Genomic DNA, 19,434 nt, shown 5'->3' with positions numbered 1-19,434 from the left:
CATCCGGCTCCCTGCATGGAGCCTGCTTCTCCCTCTGCCTGTGTCTCTGCCTCTCTCTCTCTCTCCCTCTCTCTGTCTCTAATAAATAAGTAAAATCTTTAATTAATAAATAAATAAATAAGCAAACAAACAGAATGTGCTAAATCATTAAGTGATAATCTGGGACAAATAAGAATAACACACAGAGAAAAGATAGCAGGGGGGGAAATGAAGGAAAATAACTGAAAGGGAGCAGTTACATATAACTCAATGATAAAAAGTATTCAACTTATCTAGTCAAATATATTTGGAGTGTCTTCGATAAACCAGGGGATGGGGTACACAGGTGAAATCATTCATGTGCCACTCACAGTTTAGTAGGGACCAGACTAACAAAGACAATAGCTTACATGCCCCAACAGAAAAAGAATATGTGTCTTACAGTATTTTAATAAAATCATTTTTCCAGGTTAATTCATAACCATTTATAATAAAGGCATGAAAAAATTACTCTATGTACAGTTTTAAGGTATTTAAAGTAACAATAAAACCCCTCAAACACACTCTGCCTACTTTAAACAGTATATCTTCCAAAACTTGTTAAAGTTTCCTTTATAACATTCCCCACCTCACCCTCAAAAACCGAAGCACTCTTCTCCAATTATCAGTAACGGAGACTATTAGGGAAGATAAAAAGACTATTTCAATGGTATTATTTCATTTATGGGGAAAGAACAGTAACAGCATCTGTCTACTTCTGGCTTCTCAGCACTTACAAATATAATAACCCAAATGAGTTACCTCTTCTCCAGGATAAATGCTGTGCCTGATTCCTGTGCGTCTTGCTTTGGCGCTGCATTTGCAGAGTGGCCCATCATTCATCTGTCAGAAACAGAATGTAATTCTTTTTTATTGGGGGGAAAATCCACACCACGCACGACGAGGCCTCAGAAACTGTGTGGGTTTTAATGTCATGAGTATGAGAGCTCTGAAGAGGCTGTCACGGTTAGAAGATTAAACGGATGTTCCAAAACCAATAAAGCTGCAGACTGTCTATATTGTCTGATAAAGGGAAACCGTATGACAACGGTGGATTCCCAAGTTATTTGTGCAGCCAAGCAGAAAATATCAATGTCGGTATACCGTTTGCCCCCGTCTTCCCTTACCACTTTCCAGTGAGTTTCTCCCATTTCTTATTTCAGAAAAAATGACTCTTTCACAAAAGAAAAGCATATTTTATACCCTGAAGGAACACAGAGAATGCTTTGAAGGTGACCCGCAGATTAAATGTTTCCAAAAGAGAAACCTAAAGGTATCTAAAGCAGAGAGGAATAAAAAAAAAAAAAAATGTTACTAAAGCGGAGAAACTCAATGCTAATCAGGTGAGTCAATGTCTGTTTTTTCACCTGAATTTGTTTTACTGCCATGAACTCCATCCACATGATAAAATGACTGAATAATTCCTGGATGCCTCTTGGGTAGAAAGATGACTGCTAACTCAGGGTCCATATACTCAAGGAATATTTACTCTAGACAGGACAAATAACATGCAAATAACATACTTAGTAATTTAAGGAAAAAGAGTCCACGTGGCAATATAAAACCACTGGCTTTAAAGAAACAAATGTGAAGGGCAGAAGAGGACAGGAAAAGAAGGTAATAGCTACTCCACGCGAGGCACAGGCATGAGAAAAAAAGGAAAGGAAGAAAGCCTATGTTTTGCTCTAGGGACATGATACCCATCTAAACAGAACAGATCATTTATGTGAGCAAGAAGACCAAAGAAGCAGAACTGAGGTCAAAATCATAAAGGGCCTTAAAAGCCAGTTGCATGAGTTTATTCCAAACAAATGGTAGTACTGAATCAAAACACAGACTAGAGCATCAGTGTGGAGAATGGAAAAGTATAGTTCCATTTCTCACTTTCTTTGTACTAATTAAAAAATATATATATGGGGGATCCCTGGGTGGTGCAGCGGTTTAGCACCTGCCTTTGGCCCAGGGCACGATCCTGGAGACCCGGGATTGAATCCCACATCGGGCTCCCGGTGCATGGAGCCTGCTTCTCCCTCTGCCTATGTCTCTGCCTCTCTCTCTCTCTCTGTGTGACTATCAAAAATAAATAAAATTAAAAAAAAAAAATATATATATATATATATATATGTATGTGTTACGTAACACATAACACAACATGCTCCCTTAAAGTTCTAGGGATTTATAACTCATATCTAATAAAATGTCTCAATAAAACTTCGAAAAGAAATATTAAAAGTGAAAAACAATAACTTTCGTTATCCTTTTGGGAAATGTAAAGCTTCAGGTAGCACAAGCAAAGGGATAACACTGCTCCCTAAAAAAAAAAATAAATCACATTAAGATATTATCCAAAGTAACAGTTGGCAAACCGAGTTGTGATGGGCTTCACTTAAAAGTCACAACACACTCTCCTCAATGTTGGTCAGTGGAAAAAATCACTTCTTGCTCACTAATTTCCAGAGAAGCACACCAACATCCTACATTCCTGCCTTTTACCAGGGTCTCAGCCCCAGTGCAGGTTCACCCTTTACAAGGCACAACTGTACAGAGGATACAAACCAAATATAGTGAACAGAATGGTGAGACTACATAGAAGGCCTTTGTAAATCTCTAATAAAAATAAGAACATACAGAAACCAAGGGACAGGCTTCTTGATAGAACAATGTGTTAAAAAGACCACATACGGGGCAAAGGGAGTGACAACTAATGGACAGAGGATTGGATTTCTTTTAGGGGAAACAAAAGTGCTCTAAAATTAAATTGTGATCATGGCTGTGAAATCTTGTGACTACACTTTAAAAAAAAAAACTGAAATGGTGCACTTTACGTGTGTAAATTGCGTATTAGGTGAATTGTAATTCACTAAAGCTGTTTAAAGAGATCATATGCATGGTTAATAACACAAAGTAAGCTTCAAAATGCAGTCACAATTATTAAACATTTCTGCTCAATTCCAAGAGCAAAAAGCACCACAAAATACATTTCTATCAGGCATTCCAACTATATTAGTTCTAAAGAAAAAAGCCACTCAGATAGCTGTCATCTAACAAGAACCAGAAAAGCATTCAAATTAATATAAAACAGTATGCATTTATTTACAAAGTATGTTTTATATTACCTTTTTATAGGTGTTTGTTTTATCATGGTTAATAACTTCATATGCATTAAAAGTACTATTTTTTATATGTATTGTATATTTGTAGAAAACAAATCTTTTATAAAGATACTATTTGATATTGTTACTTCGTAATAAAGCAGTAAGTAAAAATAAAAATGATTATGTCCAGCTATGACATCATTAGCTCAAAACTGCTTAACAAGGAACAGAACTTACAACGAGTTGTGACTATTATCAACTAAGCAACCTAAAGCCTTATTGGACTTAAGACATTGTTTACTATAATGCTGCAAGATGCCTTCCAGATGAACTGCTTTTAAAAGGACCTACAAGTGCTCTCTCCCTCAGCCTACCATTTGTCTCCTTCCGTTTAGTGCAAGTTTAATGAGGCAGCACCATTATTCTGCTCCCTAACACAGAATTTACAAACGTCGTCAAACATGATTCAAGAGACAGTTGCTCTGGTGCTTATGCTTTGGTGCCAAACTCTGAAGCTGAAGAGAAATAAGCTCCGAGAAATGACACACAACCTTAGAGTAAAATTCAGTTTTCATACCAGCCAACATGCATCTTCTGAGCCTACAGTAATAAATGTGATGTGTGGGTCTGTAACCTTCAGAGCAAGAACACGACATAAAAACATGCGCACCTGGCCTGGGTCATTGTACCAAAGTTCATCATGAAGTCGGTCAGGATGGGCCTTCTTGCGTTTGATTTCTGCAATGACGTCGAAAACTTCAGAGTCTGAGCTGCTCGAACAGGTGCTGTCCTCATCAGACTCGCATTCAGATTCACTGGAACTCTCTAATAGAGGTCAGGGGAAAGAGTGTAGATGAAGGAATTCACAATTGTTTATTCTTTTAACAAACATTTGGGTGCCTGTTCCGCACCAAGCACTCTGCTGAGCAGTATCATGAAAATAATACAGCCCAGAGAGCTAAGTCACAATCTAGTTAAGGAAGCAATGAAAACAAAGAGTTTTGGAAAAAGACCAAAAAGCACTCAGGCAAAAGCATGGAGAGAGGAGCACAGGGATAATGGCTAGAGCAAAGGCCCCACAGAAAAATACCAGGAGGTATGGAGTTCGAGTGTCATGAAAGCCAGATTGAAGGCTCTGAATACCAGACTGAAGAATTTAAGTTTTTTTCTCTCCGTGGTAGCAAAAGATTTTAGTCCTCGGAAGTGACTGGATAAAAACAGACTGAGAATTTTGCTAACTGATGTAACCCAGTCACAAAAAAGACAAATACCGTGTGATTTCACTTCTATGAGGTACTTAGAGAGCTCATATTCATAGAAACAGAAAGTAGAATGATGTAGGATGCTGGTGTGCTTCTCTGGAAATTGGTGAGCAAAAAGTGATTTTTCCACCGACCAGCATAGTAGAAAAAGGCTAGAAGAAAGAGGGACTGGGGAGTTGTTTAACAGGTACAGAGTTTCAGTTGAGCAAAATGAAAAGAGTTCTGAAGACTACACAACAATGTAAATGGTCTCAATACCACTGAACTGTATACTTAAACAATGGTTAAATGGTACATTTTGTGTTATGTGTACTTTACCACAATTTAAAACAGACCTAGAACTTAGGTTAAACCTAAGTAATATAGTATAGTACAGTAATAAAACCCAAGCCTTACCTAGTTGGATTTTATAGTGTACTGCATGAGATAGATGCTACAGTCTTTGTTCTTTTACAGATGAGAAAAGACATGGAGAGATTAAATCATTTGTCCAAGGTCACATACCAAGTGGCAGAACAGGGACTTGAACCCAGGCCAGCTGGTCCTATCAGTGCTTTTGCCCACCATGGACACTGCCTCTCAGTCAGGAGACATAATGAAGGAGGGCAGATGAGGGACAGAAAACACAGAAAAGGCACAGGGAATGCCTCATCTGTGGATGGCTTTCTGCTAGGGGCTGCAAAGTTAGGACAGCAGTTTCTACCCTAAAAGACCTTAGCATCTACTTGGAACCTCAGAATACTTGTGAAAAAATAGACCACCATATGAAAAAGTTACAGAAACTATCCATGTGAGTTGAAAGAAACCTTCAATCAGACTGGCCTAGCGCTGGTGTTTCCTCATCAAAGCAAGGGCTCCCCAGCAGTGGAGAGGGCTACAGGGAATGTCTGTCCATGAGAGGCCTGAGGCACAGGGAACAGGCTCCTGCTTTTGATGGGGAGGCCACACTTACGGTCTCTCCTCATTTGAAGACTGGACAATTCTACAAGGGACACAACTGTTAACATGCCCTGCAAATGAGATCTATTTTGCTGAATGTAATCAAGGAAAAATAAGAACAAAAAGACAAAGTTCCATTGTTATATATTTTGCTGACCATAATTAAGGAAAAGAAAAAGAAAAAGAGGAAATTTCAATGTGAGACTCTCAAGAACATATCCCCAAAGTCAAGGTTTAAGCAATAACAAGAGCACAGGGTCTTGGTCTAAGAACTTCTGACTCACCCAAATCTTCATCTAGCTTTGTCTTGGGAGGCTCCCACGGAGGTCTAGCAGCTTTGGCCTTTTCTTGCCTACTCCCCAGTTCTTCCTCAAATTTGTCATATAAGTCACGAAGCCTACTTGTTCCAACCACAGTAGAATCTCCCTTTGAAAAATAAAGGATCAATATTAGGAACTTCATTAATAACAGTCATACCAAAGAGACATACGACCTCATAAATAATCAAAGATTTGTAACATCCAAGATACCATTTTCTTCGATTTAACCAAACATTTAAAAACAAAATTCCCAATACTGTCAATGGTGTCCTGAATCACATACAACATTTAAGGCTAACACAATCCTCAAGAACATGTACTTTGCTAATACTGAGAAATATTAAGAACTGTTCATGTATGTCCTTTTGATATGACAAAATAAATCATGACCCCTCCCCAAGAATTCATGATACCCCACACTCTCCTAGGGAACATGCACTTCTCTGCTACTAAAAATCACTGAGAGTCTATCTTCCACATTAACCACAATGATCAAAAATAAATATCCTTAGGCATGAAGAAGTCACAGGAATAAAAGGCACAGCATATGGAATATAGTCCATGACACTGTCATAGCATTGCATGGTGATAGACGGTAGTAGCTACACTTGTGAGCATAGCGTAAAGGAGACATGTTGAATCACTATGTTGTACACCTACAACTAATGTAACACTGTCAATTATACTTAAATTAAAAAAAAATGTGTAAAAAGAAACACCCTGGTAGCATTTAAAATGTCAAGACAGGGTCACCTGGGTGGCTCAATCAGTTAAGTGCCTGACTCTTGGTTTCAGCTCAGGTCATGATCTCAGGGTCATGAGAGCAAGTTGAGCATGGAGTCTGCTGGAGATTCTCTTTCCCTCTTTCTCTGCCCTTTCCCCCACTTGTGTACTCTCTCTTTCAAAATAAATATATAAAATATTTAATTAAAGAAAAAAAAAAAACGAAAAAAAATCTTCTACATCTCCCCATATACATATATACTACCCCAGACACCCAGGGATGGACACACACACACACTCTACAGAGTTCTACAATGCATTCTGAGAGGAAATTCTCCACTCTCCCCCCACTCTCTCTTCCCAGGTTGAAATCACTTTAAATGCCCATACTCTTCAACTTAGTAATTTTCAAAATGTAAGAACCAGACCTATCAAACATAAAAAGCAAATTAAAGCAAATCATAAAATCTGCAGTTAATCCAAAAGAGAGTAATTGCTTTTTTGAAGCTCCCCTCATTACTGACACTGGCAAAGCTAGGATAGCTGACATCCTTGCCAGCTCTGCACCAGATGACAAAACACAAAGGCAAATGTTGGGTTTCAGGTTTATTAGCCTTCCTTCTATACCAGTTTTAATACATCCATAAAAATAGAAGAAAAGAAAAAAAAAAAAAAAAAGAAAAACACCTGTGCCTGTTTAAACTCTTTGAACCTCTGTATCTTCAATTTTATTTTAAAAATAATATCCATAGCAGCCATTCTCCTCTTCTTCCTTGCTAAAAGAACCATGATTGGGAGTAGAAAATTCCTGGTCTCAGGAAAAGTAGGCTCAGCCAGAGTCCCTCTCACCCTCAAAGATATCCCTGTTCTAGTCCCCGGGAACTATGTTATGTGGCAAAAAAAAAAAAACTTTGCGGATATGATTAAGATTACAGAATTTGAGAAGAAAAGATTATCCTGGATAATCTGGGTAGGCTCAATCTAATACAAGCCCTTAAGAGCAGAAAACCTTTCCCAACAGGAGTGAGGGTGCAACAGAAGAGGCAGGAGATACTCAAAGTACAAGAGACACTTGACCTAAGGATGAAGGGATTTCTGAGCCAAGGGATGCACATGGCCTCAAGGTGCAGGAAACAACCTTCACCAGCCAGCCAGCAAGTAAACAAAGACCTCCATCCTATAAGCCACAAGGACCTAAATTCTGCCAACTACCTGAATAAGGAAGAAAATAGATTCTCTCCAGAAAGGAACACAGCCTTGCTGACATGCTGATTTAGGCAGGAAGACCCAAGTTTGACTTCTGACCTACGAAGCTGTGAGATAATAAATGCATGTGCTGGTAAGCCATGAAGTTTGTGGAAACCTGTTATGGCAGCACTGGAAGATGAAGCCCTGGGAAAGACATATGATGTAGTTCTGGGGAAGGGATGGAAGAAAAAATCCATGGGAGCTCTGGGCAAGTTCCTGGCAGAAGGCCCCATCCAACACTCCCCTGCATCCTGTGTCTGGACAGAGTATGTAAAGACACGATGCCTGCAAGTCATCCTGCAACCATGGTTGACACTCCAGAAAGCACCAGATACCAACTCAGAGACCTGCCATCTCTGGGCCACTAAATGAACACTAGGTACCATCTCCCTCCAGAAAACCTGTTGAGAAAAATAAACCTGGCTTAAGTCACAATTAGTCACATATTATTATTCACAGCCACATTCTTAACTGACATATCTTTTTTTCCAGGAATGTTTTGAGGATTATGTAAGGCAATAGGAGAAGCACGAGTAAAAAGCTGTGACACCATAGGGGTGCTCAGTATGCGAGCTTCCCTTTCTTTTTTTTTTTTAAGATTTTATTTATTTCATTTATTAAGATTTTATCTATTTATCCATGAGAGACACAGAGGAAACGAGGTAGAGACATAGGCAGAGGGAGAAGCAGGCTCCCTGCAGGGAGCCTGATGCGGGACCCGATCCCAGGACCCCAGGATCATGACCTGAGCCAAAGGCAGACACTCAACCGCTGAGCCACCCAGGTGCCCTCCCTTTCCTATATCACATGAACCACAACTTAAAACTCTACTCTTATTCATCAAGTAAAATATCACACCACCATGAGATTTCTCAAATTCTTTTTCCCAAAGACAAGACAGTCTACTTTTAAGTCCCCTATAGAGAAGAGCCCAGGCCAAGGAGAAGCTGTTCTCATAAAATTCTAAATTTAAAGCTCTTCTATCTAACCCCATCCACTAAAGCTGCCATCTCCAATCTCTTACATCCCACCAAACTGGTAGATGATCATTCCTTCATTCATCCATTTAATCAATGAACATTATATGTGTCTACCCTGTGGCCAATAGGCCTAAATTAACGGGATGGAGCCCTAACACCTATCAGGAGGAAAAAAAAGTAACTAAACAAAGAGACAGTGACCAAAAATACAATGGAGATAAAAGAAAACAAAGGAAAAGGAAGAGAGCACATGAAAGAGGTCATGGAGTCCAACACTGCAACGAAAGTCAGCTGCCAAGCCTGGGAGCCGGACCTTTAGCAGCATGTGCACTGGATCCCTCAAGAGACTATGAAGGGTGACGATGCCGCCATTCCACAATACCAAACAATATGCACGGGAGACTTCCTATGGTCATCTTTGGTCAAGGACAGACTTGTAAAGACAAACTCAAGGTTTCTGTAATTCCCATTTTGGGAGGAAAATATACACACACACATACACGTACAACCACAAGCTGCATAGAGTAGTTATGTGTGAAAGCTTATAAAACCGCCAGTATCAAGACTAGCAGTGTTATAAAATGCAGATTGAAGAGATACTTTAATCTACTACACTTTTGCCTTTTTTCAGATCAAACAGCTTTGGTCTACAGCAGTGGTTCTCAACTGGGGAGGAGGGCAGGGGCACTCGGCAACATCTGAAGACAGCTTTGGTATCACAGGTGGGGAGGGGCTGTGCAGACAGCCCAGAGATGCTGCTCTACATCTCAGAGTGCACAGGGCAGGCCCCACCACAGGGAATTATCCGACTCTGCCAAAGACTGCCAAAGGTGCCAAAGTGGAGAAAGCCTGGTCAACGGCTTCTCAGACCTACCACCTGATCCATGGGGTCACTGGAGTAGTAGTTTTCTGAGTGGGTGCAGCGGATCCACACAGGCTTAAGAAGTTCTTCTTCCTCCTCCTCATTTTTGTCAGGCAGTGTCTCCTCCGGCTCTTTTTCCTTGATTGAGGTATAATTCTTCTCTTTGCCAGTGCTCTGGCTGTCACTCCATCTGTCTTTCTCTTCCTCCCAACGAGCTCTTTTTTTCTCCCTACTTGGGGAGCGACTTTAAAAGGAGGCAAAGGAGGCTCATTATTTAAAATGCACTTATATTGTAAACTATTCTATTTCACCTGTTTAAGTTCACTTTTCACCTATAATAAAAATTCCATACCAAACCAAGACGTATTTACTTTTGTTAAACCAGTGATTCCCAAACACTAGTCTGATGGCATCAGAATCACCTGAAGTTAGTTGTTTAAAAATACAAATTCCCAGGCCCTACCCCAGATCTACTTACTGATTCACAGTCTCCGGGGGTGGGGCCCAAGAATCTGTATTTTTAATAATCTCCCCAGGTAATTCTGGTGTGCATCCAGCAGGTTCAGGGACAACCGGCAAACCGTAACTCCTAGAAGAGAAAGATATTTCGGAAATATTTGAAAATCTCCACAAATGAGACAATCTCAGCGATGAGAATACTAGTTTTGAATCCTCCACAGCTTCCTTTGCCAAGAAAAAAAGAAAAACTTCATGAAACATGGTTTCAACTTGGCCATAAATTTAGCCTGAGGACCATAATCGATGAGTGAACCAGTTATATCATCCCTAACCATCTCTCTGGAAGCCCACACTTGGGTTACTACTTAGTGAACCACCACTCTAATTCTGATCCCTGCATATACTAGTATTAACTCAATTACAAAGGATAAAAACAACTCAATCTCCTTGAATTTCTCAGGCTTGAAATATGCAAAGGCCCATCCTATGGACGCATTGAGGGAAAAACCTACAGGATAGATTTTAACTTAAGATCCAAATATTTAAATGCAACCATACAGACCCTAAGAATCCAACCACAGAGAGTAACTGCTTTATTTGTGTTACATCGGCATCCTTTGCAGGCACACTAACAAAGTTACTATAATCCAAGAAAGTTTACAACTGGATTAAAGTCATAAACTATTCGCACCAACGCTACCACTAACTTCTAATTTTATGACAGGGAGTGTGTATGTAGGGGGAATGGGTACCTGATTAGAAAGACTATATATATTGATTACTTATTGATATAACTTCTAAATGCTACACCGTATATCATTAATTTTATTACCAGAGTTACTGTAAAGTAAAATGTACATACATCCACTGTAGCAAGCTAATAAAGCATTAACAAAAAAACAAAACTCATCCATAAAACCACTCCAAGATAACCACTACATTTCACAAATGTGTTAAAATATACAGATATAAGACTATGCATATACATAATAATATACATGTTTTAACAAAAAAAAAGGAACTTGATAGCCTACCTTTCTCACTCAAGAGAACATCAGGACATCCTCTATTTCAATACATCTATAACTGAACCACTTTTAATAGGCACCTACTATTCTTTTACATACGTATGCCATAATTTAACGGATCTGATCATAGCCATTTAGGTTATTACCTCTTGAGTTTTTTGCCAACATAAACAATGCTACTGTAAAAACACTTGTTCTCTGCACACTTGTCAAATTATTTCACACAAAGAACGTATACCTTTCTTTTTAAGGCTTCTCTATAGGTAGGTAGTACCAGTTTAGACTACACTCAAAACCATATGCAAGTTCCAATTTCCACACATCCTGTCAACATGATTATTTTTAATCTCAGCCATTCTGATGAAAGAAGGATTTTATTTGACTTATAATTTTTATCACTACTGAAATAATGTTTTATGCTCATTCCCTTTATGAACATCCCAGTCATGTGCAATTTCCAGTACTATTAAAATTAGTAGTTTTATTTACTGAAAAAGTTTTCTTTATAACTGCTCCTGTCAAATGTAACGCAACCTTTTTCACTTTTTTGTTTCCCTTTTAATTCTAGAGACTTTTTTGTTTATGCTGCCTAACTTTTAGTGCAATGCTTAGAATCTTTTCCCATCCCAAAGTTAAATACATATTTTCTACTTTCCTCAGTTACTTAACATTATATTTTTAAATTCTAACTAAGATATAAGAAATACAATTTCATTTTTTTACTCCATATGGCTTGTCAATTATCCCATCAGTTTCTCCTCAAATGTGAAACAATTTAATGATAGATGTAAATTTGTATATTACTTGAATGTTGCTCAATATTTGGGATATTTTATACCCATATCAAATTGTTTTAATCATTCTATGTATTTAACGTTTTAATTCTACTAAAGTAAGTATCCCTGCATAATTATTTTCATTATTCTCACTTCTATTCCAAAGAATAATCTGGGTCATTATAAAGTTTGAAAACCAGTAGTTCAACTGAAGTAACACTGAAATTATAAGTTATTTGAAGAAAACTGTTATTTTCACAACACTGTCTTCCACTTCCACTATGGGACTACGGCACGCCCTCCACTCATTGTCACCCTCTCTTCAGCTACATTTCTAGTTTGCTTCAAACTGATCTATATATTTTTAAAGCTCACTAAGATATTTAATTTTAGTTAAATTTTCTATAGTGAACCTTTCTATAGTGAACGTACATTTTTTTCCCCGTTACATTTTCTTAGGTGTTTCCAGTATTTAGGAAAGATATTAATTTTGATATATTTGTTTTATAATTGTCAACTTCAGTGAATTGGTTTCTTAGCTGAACCTCTTGAATTTTCCTGCTAATACCATTAGCTAATAATGGCAACCTTTAGCTCCCACTAGTATGGGTTGGTTTATGTTTATTTTAGTGCTTACTGCAAGCCTGATACTCTGCTTAGCACTTTACACTCAGATTTAATCCCTAGAAGAATCCTATGAGGCAGATGTGAACATCTCCTACAGAGAAAACAGAATGAGAAACTGCATCACTTGCCCAATATCACAAAGCTAGTAAGTTGGTAGTTAAATGCTAATACGGTTGTTTGACACAGGCATTTTGACCTGTACTAAAATCCCAAGGAGCACCTGGGTGGCTCAGTGGTTGAGCATCTGTCTTTGGTTCAGGTCATGATCCTGGGGTCCTGGGATCGAGTCTCTTATCAGGCCTGTTTCTCCCTCTACCTAGGTCTCTGCCTCTCTGTCTCTCTTGAATAAAAAAATAAAATCTTAAAAAAAAAAAAATCTCACCAAATGTTTATTGTTATTACCTAGAAACAAGGGCAAAAACACCTTCATGCCACCTCCCTCAAGGCAGGTCTCTTTAATGATGGATAGTTAAGGTTGTCTGTTGTGACCATCAATTAATCTTGGTTTGTTTTTTTAACACTTTGAGAAGGTCATTTCAAAACAGGAACAAAACATCTTTTTTAGGTAAGTGTCTCAGGCACTTCAAATTTCAAAATCCAAACTTGAACTTGTTTTTTAACAATAAGCTATATACAAATGCTAAGTTTTCTTTCCTCTTTTATAGTATTTACATCTCTGGTTTTAATTTTCTCATTAGTTGGAACTCATAGAATCCAAGTCTCTGCCTTCTCCACAAGCTACTGGGCACTGGAGAAGAAACCACTAGACAAAGAGATTTCCAGCACTCTACAATGAAACTCACCAACCTCAAATGTGGCCCTCAATGGTTTCTAGCAACACAGTACCTGGCTTTTTTTCCTGTCCTTCGCTCTTCCTCCTCAGGTCATTTCTCTCTGAACAAACTCTTCCTAGTTAATCTCTAATCCATGGCATTTAATATTTCCAGCTAGGATCTCTTTTCTGAACTTTATATCTGTGTATTCAATTAACTACTACAAATTCCACTTGGTGGTCTCACAGATTCTCAAACTCCACATGCCCAAACTGTACACATCCCTGCATCGTTTTTAGTGCTCCCCATCCCCAATGGGGACCACCAGATCTCAGGTGATGGCTACTGACTTTTCTTTCCTCACCATCAGTTATCCCACTGACTCTACCTCATACATACCTCTCAATTACCTCTACTGTTCCCCATTACCACTGCCACTGCGCTGGTTAGGTACAATCACTTGTACAGATTAAAAAAGACATCTAAACTTATTTCGTCCAGGCTTGATCCTCTCAGAGCACTTGTCTCCACTGCAACTTTCGCACATGCTCTTTTCTCTCCCTCTACCATCCCCTTCCCTAATGCATTCCTACACACACTTCAAGTATCACTTATAAAAAGGTAAAATGTCAATTTTTCTATGACTACCCAAGACTGAGCTCTCACTGTTGTGTTCCCAGAGCAACATGTAATTGCTCTGTCAAAAGCACTTCTCAAGGCACTTAACTTTCTCATTCCTGTAAAGTGGAGACTCTTGTGAATGACTGTATCACTTATGCCAATATAATACCTGGGACACACAGGGTGCGATGTTCTTTGTTCACTTTTTGATTAAGTCATACATTAAGTGACAGCGATAGGCAACAGAGCCACATCTTTTTCCTCACTTGAATGGGAAAGCCTAAAGGTTTCAAAACTAAATTTGGCTCTTCTGATATGGTGTCAATCATGTTCATCATGAGATAATATTCTCCATCATGTGAAAGAAGTCTGCTTATATACCTAGTTTACCAAAGCTTCTATTTCTAAAAGGATCCTGTTTCTATTTTAAATATCTAATAAACAGGAACTGAAATAGCTCTACAGATTTTGATAGAATTATAGATTTCCTAATACTAACCTATTTATTCATGCAATCTTGGAGTAAACTGTTATTTTTTTCTTTTTTAGTAAATTTATTTTAACACTACTGAAAACAACTGGCTAATATACTCAGCATTTTCATATCCATATTTATAAAAAAGATTGCTTTGTAGTTTATTTTCCATCAGGTTAGGTTTAGCCATCTTGGTTTTCTGGACACCACAGCATGGAGCTAAGTAAGCTCTCCTTCCATCTTCATCAATGTTCTAGAACAGTCTAAAATGTTTTTTTTGGAGGTGATACACATCCAATTTTTTCCACTTTTCTGTAGTTACCAGCCTAATAAAATTTTCTGCTTCTTATGTGGTTTGGAATTTTTGCTTTTACAGAAATCAACTCATCACATCCAAGTTTTTAAATTTTGTAAATATGGTATCTGTACTTATACCAACATATTATAATTTTTAAATCCCTTTCATTCCTATGATACATTCTTCTACATAATGGAATGTGTTTTTCTTTTCCTGATTTGCCACATTTTAAATCATATGACCTTTCAAAGAAGTCTTGCATTTACTTCTAAATATTGTTACAGTGCTATAGTTCTGTTTCCTATGTCATTTTTTATCTTTAAAAAAAAAAAAACTTTTTATCTTTAAATCTTTCTTAACCTTTCTTATACTTTACCAACTAAGTGATCAGAGAATAATGATATAAACATATTTTATATGTTATATGTAATCTCATATATAAAATATATACATATATAGTTACCATTTATTTGCCACTAACTTTGGACCCAGTTCTAAGAGTTTTTTATACATTTTTATCTCAATGACTCCTCACCACTCAATAAGGCAAGTATAACTGTTCTTATTTTAGACAAAGACATTGAGGCTTAAAAAGGTTAGATAACTCTGCCCAATATCAAAGCTGGGAGAATAACTGCCCCCAAATCTGTCAGATTCCAGATTGCTATTCTTGATTACCATTACATAAGGCCATAAATTTTACCTCTCAATATATGAAGTGGTTACACCCTATAGGTTTTGAGTTACAACAATATCAATGTCATAAAGTGTGATCGCAGTTTTACTCTTCTCAGAAACAAGTAAATTTAAGAGCATAATTATGAATTTCCAAAATCTTAAGCTTTGAATTATTGCGTATATAATTTGATAGCAATTGAGATCAGAAAAAGTAGCCTATATAATTTCTAATTTTTTTTTTTTTTGGAAATTTATCAAGATTTTCCTTGTGTGTCATCAATACATCTTGAAAGTAAAGGTTTTTTAGTTATCGGCTGTTTTAGCTTTTCACAGGGCATTTTGGATAGATTCTTGGGCTATTTTGAAGAGTTGGTGATATTATGGATAAGCACAAAACCTGAATTCAAGGAGATCTATGACTTCTTTCAGTGTCAACTCCTTGCTTACCTTCCAGATCTCTTATACTCTTTTTTGTAGGACCTTTCCAGAGATGGTGATCTTCGGCTGTCCCGGTGCCTGTGTCTCTCCCGTTCCCGCTCTCTTAAAGGAATTAATACACAGAGCTGTTTTCAACAGAAAGACTCAAAAACACCATCTCTTTTTACTGAATTCATCTTCTACATAAATGGCCCTCACCTATGAATTTTTCAGGCACTATTCTCTATGGGATATTTTTATTCATCACTTATTAAAGGGTAAAGTTGCTCTTCACTTTACAAAAGTTAACTAACTTGGATGTCTTTTGTTGTTTTCTTTAAAGAAAGAAGTCCTACTTGATGCTAAGCAACAAAGGTATTTATCACAATCTTCTCTCCAGATGTTCCAACCAGCCTACCCCTGGTTGTTGGACCTACAGGGAAAACTTTAAAGGATTCTACTACCTAGTGAATTCTAGAAAACTCCCAATTTCATCTATCAAATAAGTGTAAATTAAAGCTTTTATTGCGAAAACTGAGATAAGGTTCTATAATTAAAGAGTTCTAAACTCTTATATGTTAGAGGCCTGAGTTGTAGTTCTAGGTATAGGTGACTGGCAGGAGATTCTAAATCACTTTACCTTTAAATGCTGTTTTCATCGGAAACAACTCTAAATGGAGACATTGGGTATCCACAACGTACGACAGAATGAGGGATTTTAAAATTTTTCAATGTAAAACGGGAATTTGATGATGATAACAATAATAACTTCTGAGTCTATTTAATAAGTGCAATGAAGATCTGGAACAAAAACTTGGAACTCTAGGGTGTTTAAATCAGAGCTAAACCTAAGGGAAATAACCACTCAATCTTACAATGGGGAAAAAAAATGTTATATTAGTCTGAGTCCAATAAGAAGACTATAAAAATGTCTGAACTCAAAAACTTCCCCCAACCTATGGCCAAAGAGAGGAAATATAAACACACTGAAAATCAAGACTTACAAAAATGATTGAGAAATGTGACTGTTTATAGATATTAAAACAAATTGTTTTTTCACTTAAAGATCACCTCCACCTCAAGAAAGATTCCTTTGAATAATATACTTTTAACATACGTATAAGCCTCAGGTATACATTAGCTGTCCAAATAAAGTAGCTGGAGCTTGGGAGTCTACATTCTTTTAATTTGATACAGTTTACTGAGGTACCTGGCTGGCTCAGTCAGTAGAACATACAACACTCGATCTCGGGATTGTAGTTCAAGCCCCACAGTGGGTGTAGGAAATACTTTAAAAAATTAATAAATAAAATTACAGCTTACGTTAAAGCAGTAAAATCCCAACTAACGAGTGGTGTCACGTGACAGATAAAATATAACATGTAATAACATGGTGGCTGAAAAGAATAATCATCTATATTTCCAAGTAAAAATCTGTTGAAAAGACCTTCCTAATTTTTTGTATTTTAACATTCAGGCAATAGAATTTTGCATTTGAGAACGACATTTCTGATGATGATTGCTACCTCTGAGTGGGTATGAGTTGAAAAGGCCAATTTGGATAATATAAAGCACATTAGTAATACTATATAGTGAATCCATTTAAACCAAGAAAAACGATGTTTGGGTTACTTTTCCAAAGACTCTTTCTTGTCTGCAAGCATTAAAATATTCCTTAGGTACATAATATTAGCTCTCTGATGGCTACACATTGTACTCACCAGGACAGCTATGGGGACTGTCGTGCTGTAGCACCATTCAGTTACGGGAAGCCACTGCACTGTCCCCACCACCCTGCAGAACAGCATGTCGAGTGCACTATATCTGTGGCCATTTCTTTTCCCATTCCCCAGAGTAACCTTAATTTTTCTTAACAAATGCACATATCCACTTCTTCACAAACTTCCTCTAGAAATAGTTTGTTCTAAAACAATCTGGTAATTTGTATTCAATCACATTTTAGAGAAGAAAAAGAAGGAAGACGGAATCTGGGAAAGGATAGATTGACTTACCCTAAGAAGCAAAGGGAGCAGTAGCCGGAGGACAGACCATAGAACTAACATAAACTTAATACAGTTTAGGGAACCCTGGGTGGCGCAGCGGTTTAGCGCCTGCCTTTGGCCCAGGGCGCGATCCTGGAGACCGAGGATCAAATCCCGCATCGGGCTCCCGGTGCATGGAGCCTGCTTCTCACTCTGCCTGTGTCTCTGCCTCTCTCTCTCTCTCTCTGTGACTATCATAAATAAATAAATAAATGAAAAAAAAAAAAAAAAACTTAATACAGTTTAATGCACAAATTTGTGAAGTTTTGGTTTTCTCCAATATACTTCCAGAAGTTATGCTACGACATCACATGCCCCATTTTTATTTTATAGGAATATTCCATATAAAACAGATGACTGACACTCTACCTAAGACCTCAAAGGGAGCTGGTTATTATGTGGCCATGACACTAAGGCAGCTCTAGGGCAAACACCCCAAGTGCATCCCAAAACAACTCCAAGATAAATAAAGGCCGTTTAGAAAGATGAGCTAACTGCCTAAGCAGGTCTTTCCATAGTCAAGGAGTGTCATTTAGGATAACGCATATTAATCGTAATTTTTTTTGGCACTTGATTTCACTTACAGGTCCCTCAGTTGACAGGACATGAAGTTCTTTAAGCAAACATATAGCTCTAAGTTTAAGCCTGATTCAAGAATTTAGGATTTTTACAGCAGCGTCCTAAAAACTCTTAACTGCGGCACCCCAAAATGGGGAAAAAAGTGCCCACTAGAATGTTGAAGTTTGCATTGAAGTGTTTCCCTAGAAATAGGATTATTAACAATCACTTCAAAGTCTAAAGAAAACTATTAACAAACACTTTCCAGTTTAGAGTTTCATCATAAAATTCTAAAATAAACTATCATAGGCCTCTGCCAATTAGTCCATCAGAGAATAGTTAAGGACAAAATTGACCAGAATTGGTAATTCGTGCTGAGAAAATTTTTTAGTCTATCAACTCTGAGTTAGCTCTGGCTCACCAGAAATCAGTCATCTCTGCAGGAAACAAGTTTCCTTCTACCTTCCACTGGGCATCAGGAAGAGGAAACAACACATTTTCCTTCCAAACCTTCCAACCACTAATCACTCTCTTCAGGACTAGGAATGACCAACACCACTTACTGGCAAAATGTTCAGTCATGAACATGAAAACTCAACAGCTATGATAAAAATGTGGAAACCGAGAAGCAAACTGATTCCAAAGGAACCAAGACCAGCTCTCTACAAACCCACATAGTGAAGTGACTCGGTTTGGTAAGCTCAAACCCTTTAAGCACAGAAGTTCCTAAGGATAATGAAGGTAAGTAAACACACCACAAGGGACAGAAAGAGAAGCATCGCTACTAGCTCAACAAATGGGAAGCTTCGGGATCCCTGGGTGGCGCAGCGGTTTGGCGCCTGCCTTTGGCCCAGGGCATGATCCTGGAGACCCGGGATCGAATCCCACATCGGGCTCCCGGTGCATGGAGCCTGCTTCTCCCTCTGCCTGTGTCTCTGCCTCTCTCTCTCTCTCTCTCTCTCTCTGTTACTATAATAAATAAATAAAAATTAAAAAAAAAAAAAAAAAAAAAAACAAATGGGAAGCTTCAACCATACAAGAAGTTCACTGAAGGTACAAAGTATTTGGTATGATCGTTATCAATGTTTTTATTTTCCCACCTAAACCAACAGTTCTTAGACTTTTGGAGAAAAGTCTTGAGATTCTGCTGTAAGCTACCAATTTACTTATAGAAAAACATGCATACACATATAACATTCTGCATATAACTTCAGAGCATTTCTATAAACCCATCT

At 37.8% G+C, this 19,434-nt stretch overlaps 1 protein-coding gene across 8 annotated transcripts in view; it reads right to left on the bottom strand.

The window, feature by feature from the left end:
* DROSHA (drosha ribonuclease III) overlaps positions 1–19,434 on the bottom strand; it is a 120,858-nt gene that overhangs the window by 95,616 nt on the left and 5,808 nt on the right. For 5 of the 8 annotated variants that reach the window (XR_013378721.1, XM_077896349.1, XM_077896350.1 and 2 more), the window contains 6 exons: positions 15,630–15,722; positions 9,926–10,036; positions 9,460–9,691; positions 5,599–5,740; positions 3,784–3,938; positions 781–861 (listed from right to left, as the gene is read on the bottom strand). Coding sequence is in view for 7 of the 8 variants with exons in the window: in XM_077896349.1 (XP_077752475.1) it covers positions 781–861; positions 3,784–3,938; positions 5,599–5,740; positions 9,460–9,691; positions 9,926–10,036; positions 15,630–15,722 (814 nt within the window). In the remaining variant the exon portion in view is untranslated. The remainder of the gene's footprint in view (positions 1–780; positions 862–3,783; positions 3,939–5,598; positions 5,741–9,459; positions 9,692–9,925; positions 10,037–15,629; positions 15,723–19,434) is intronic. The other 3 variants (XM_077896352.1, XM_077896351.1, XM_077896353.1) reach the window with 3 other exon arrangements.

Source organism: Canis aureus, chromosome 4 (assembly GCF_053574225.1).
Source record: "Canis aureus isolate CA01 chromosome 4, VMU_Caureus_v.1.0, whole genome shotgun sequence".
Lineage (NCBI taxonomy): Eukaryota > Metazoa > Chordata > Mammalia > Carnivora > Canidae > Canis > Canis aureus.
The sequence above is the reverse complement of the archived record's forward strand: the minus strand, read 5'-3'. Positions and strand labels throughout refer to the sequence as shown.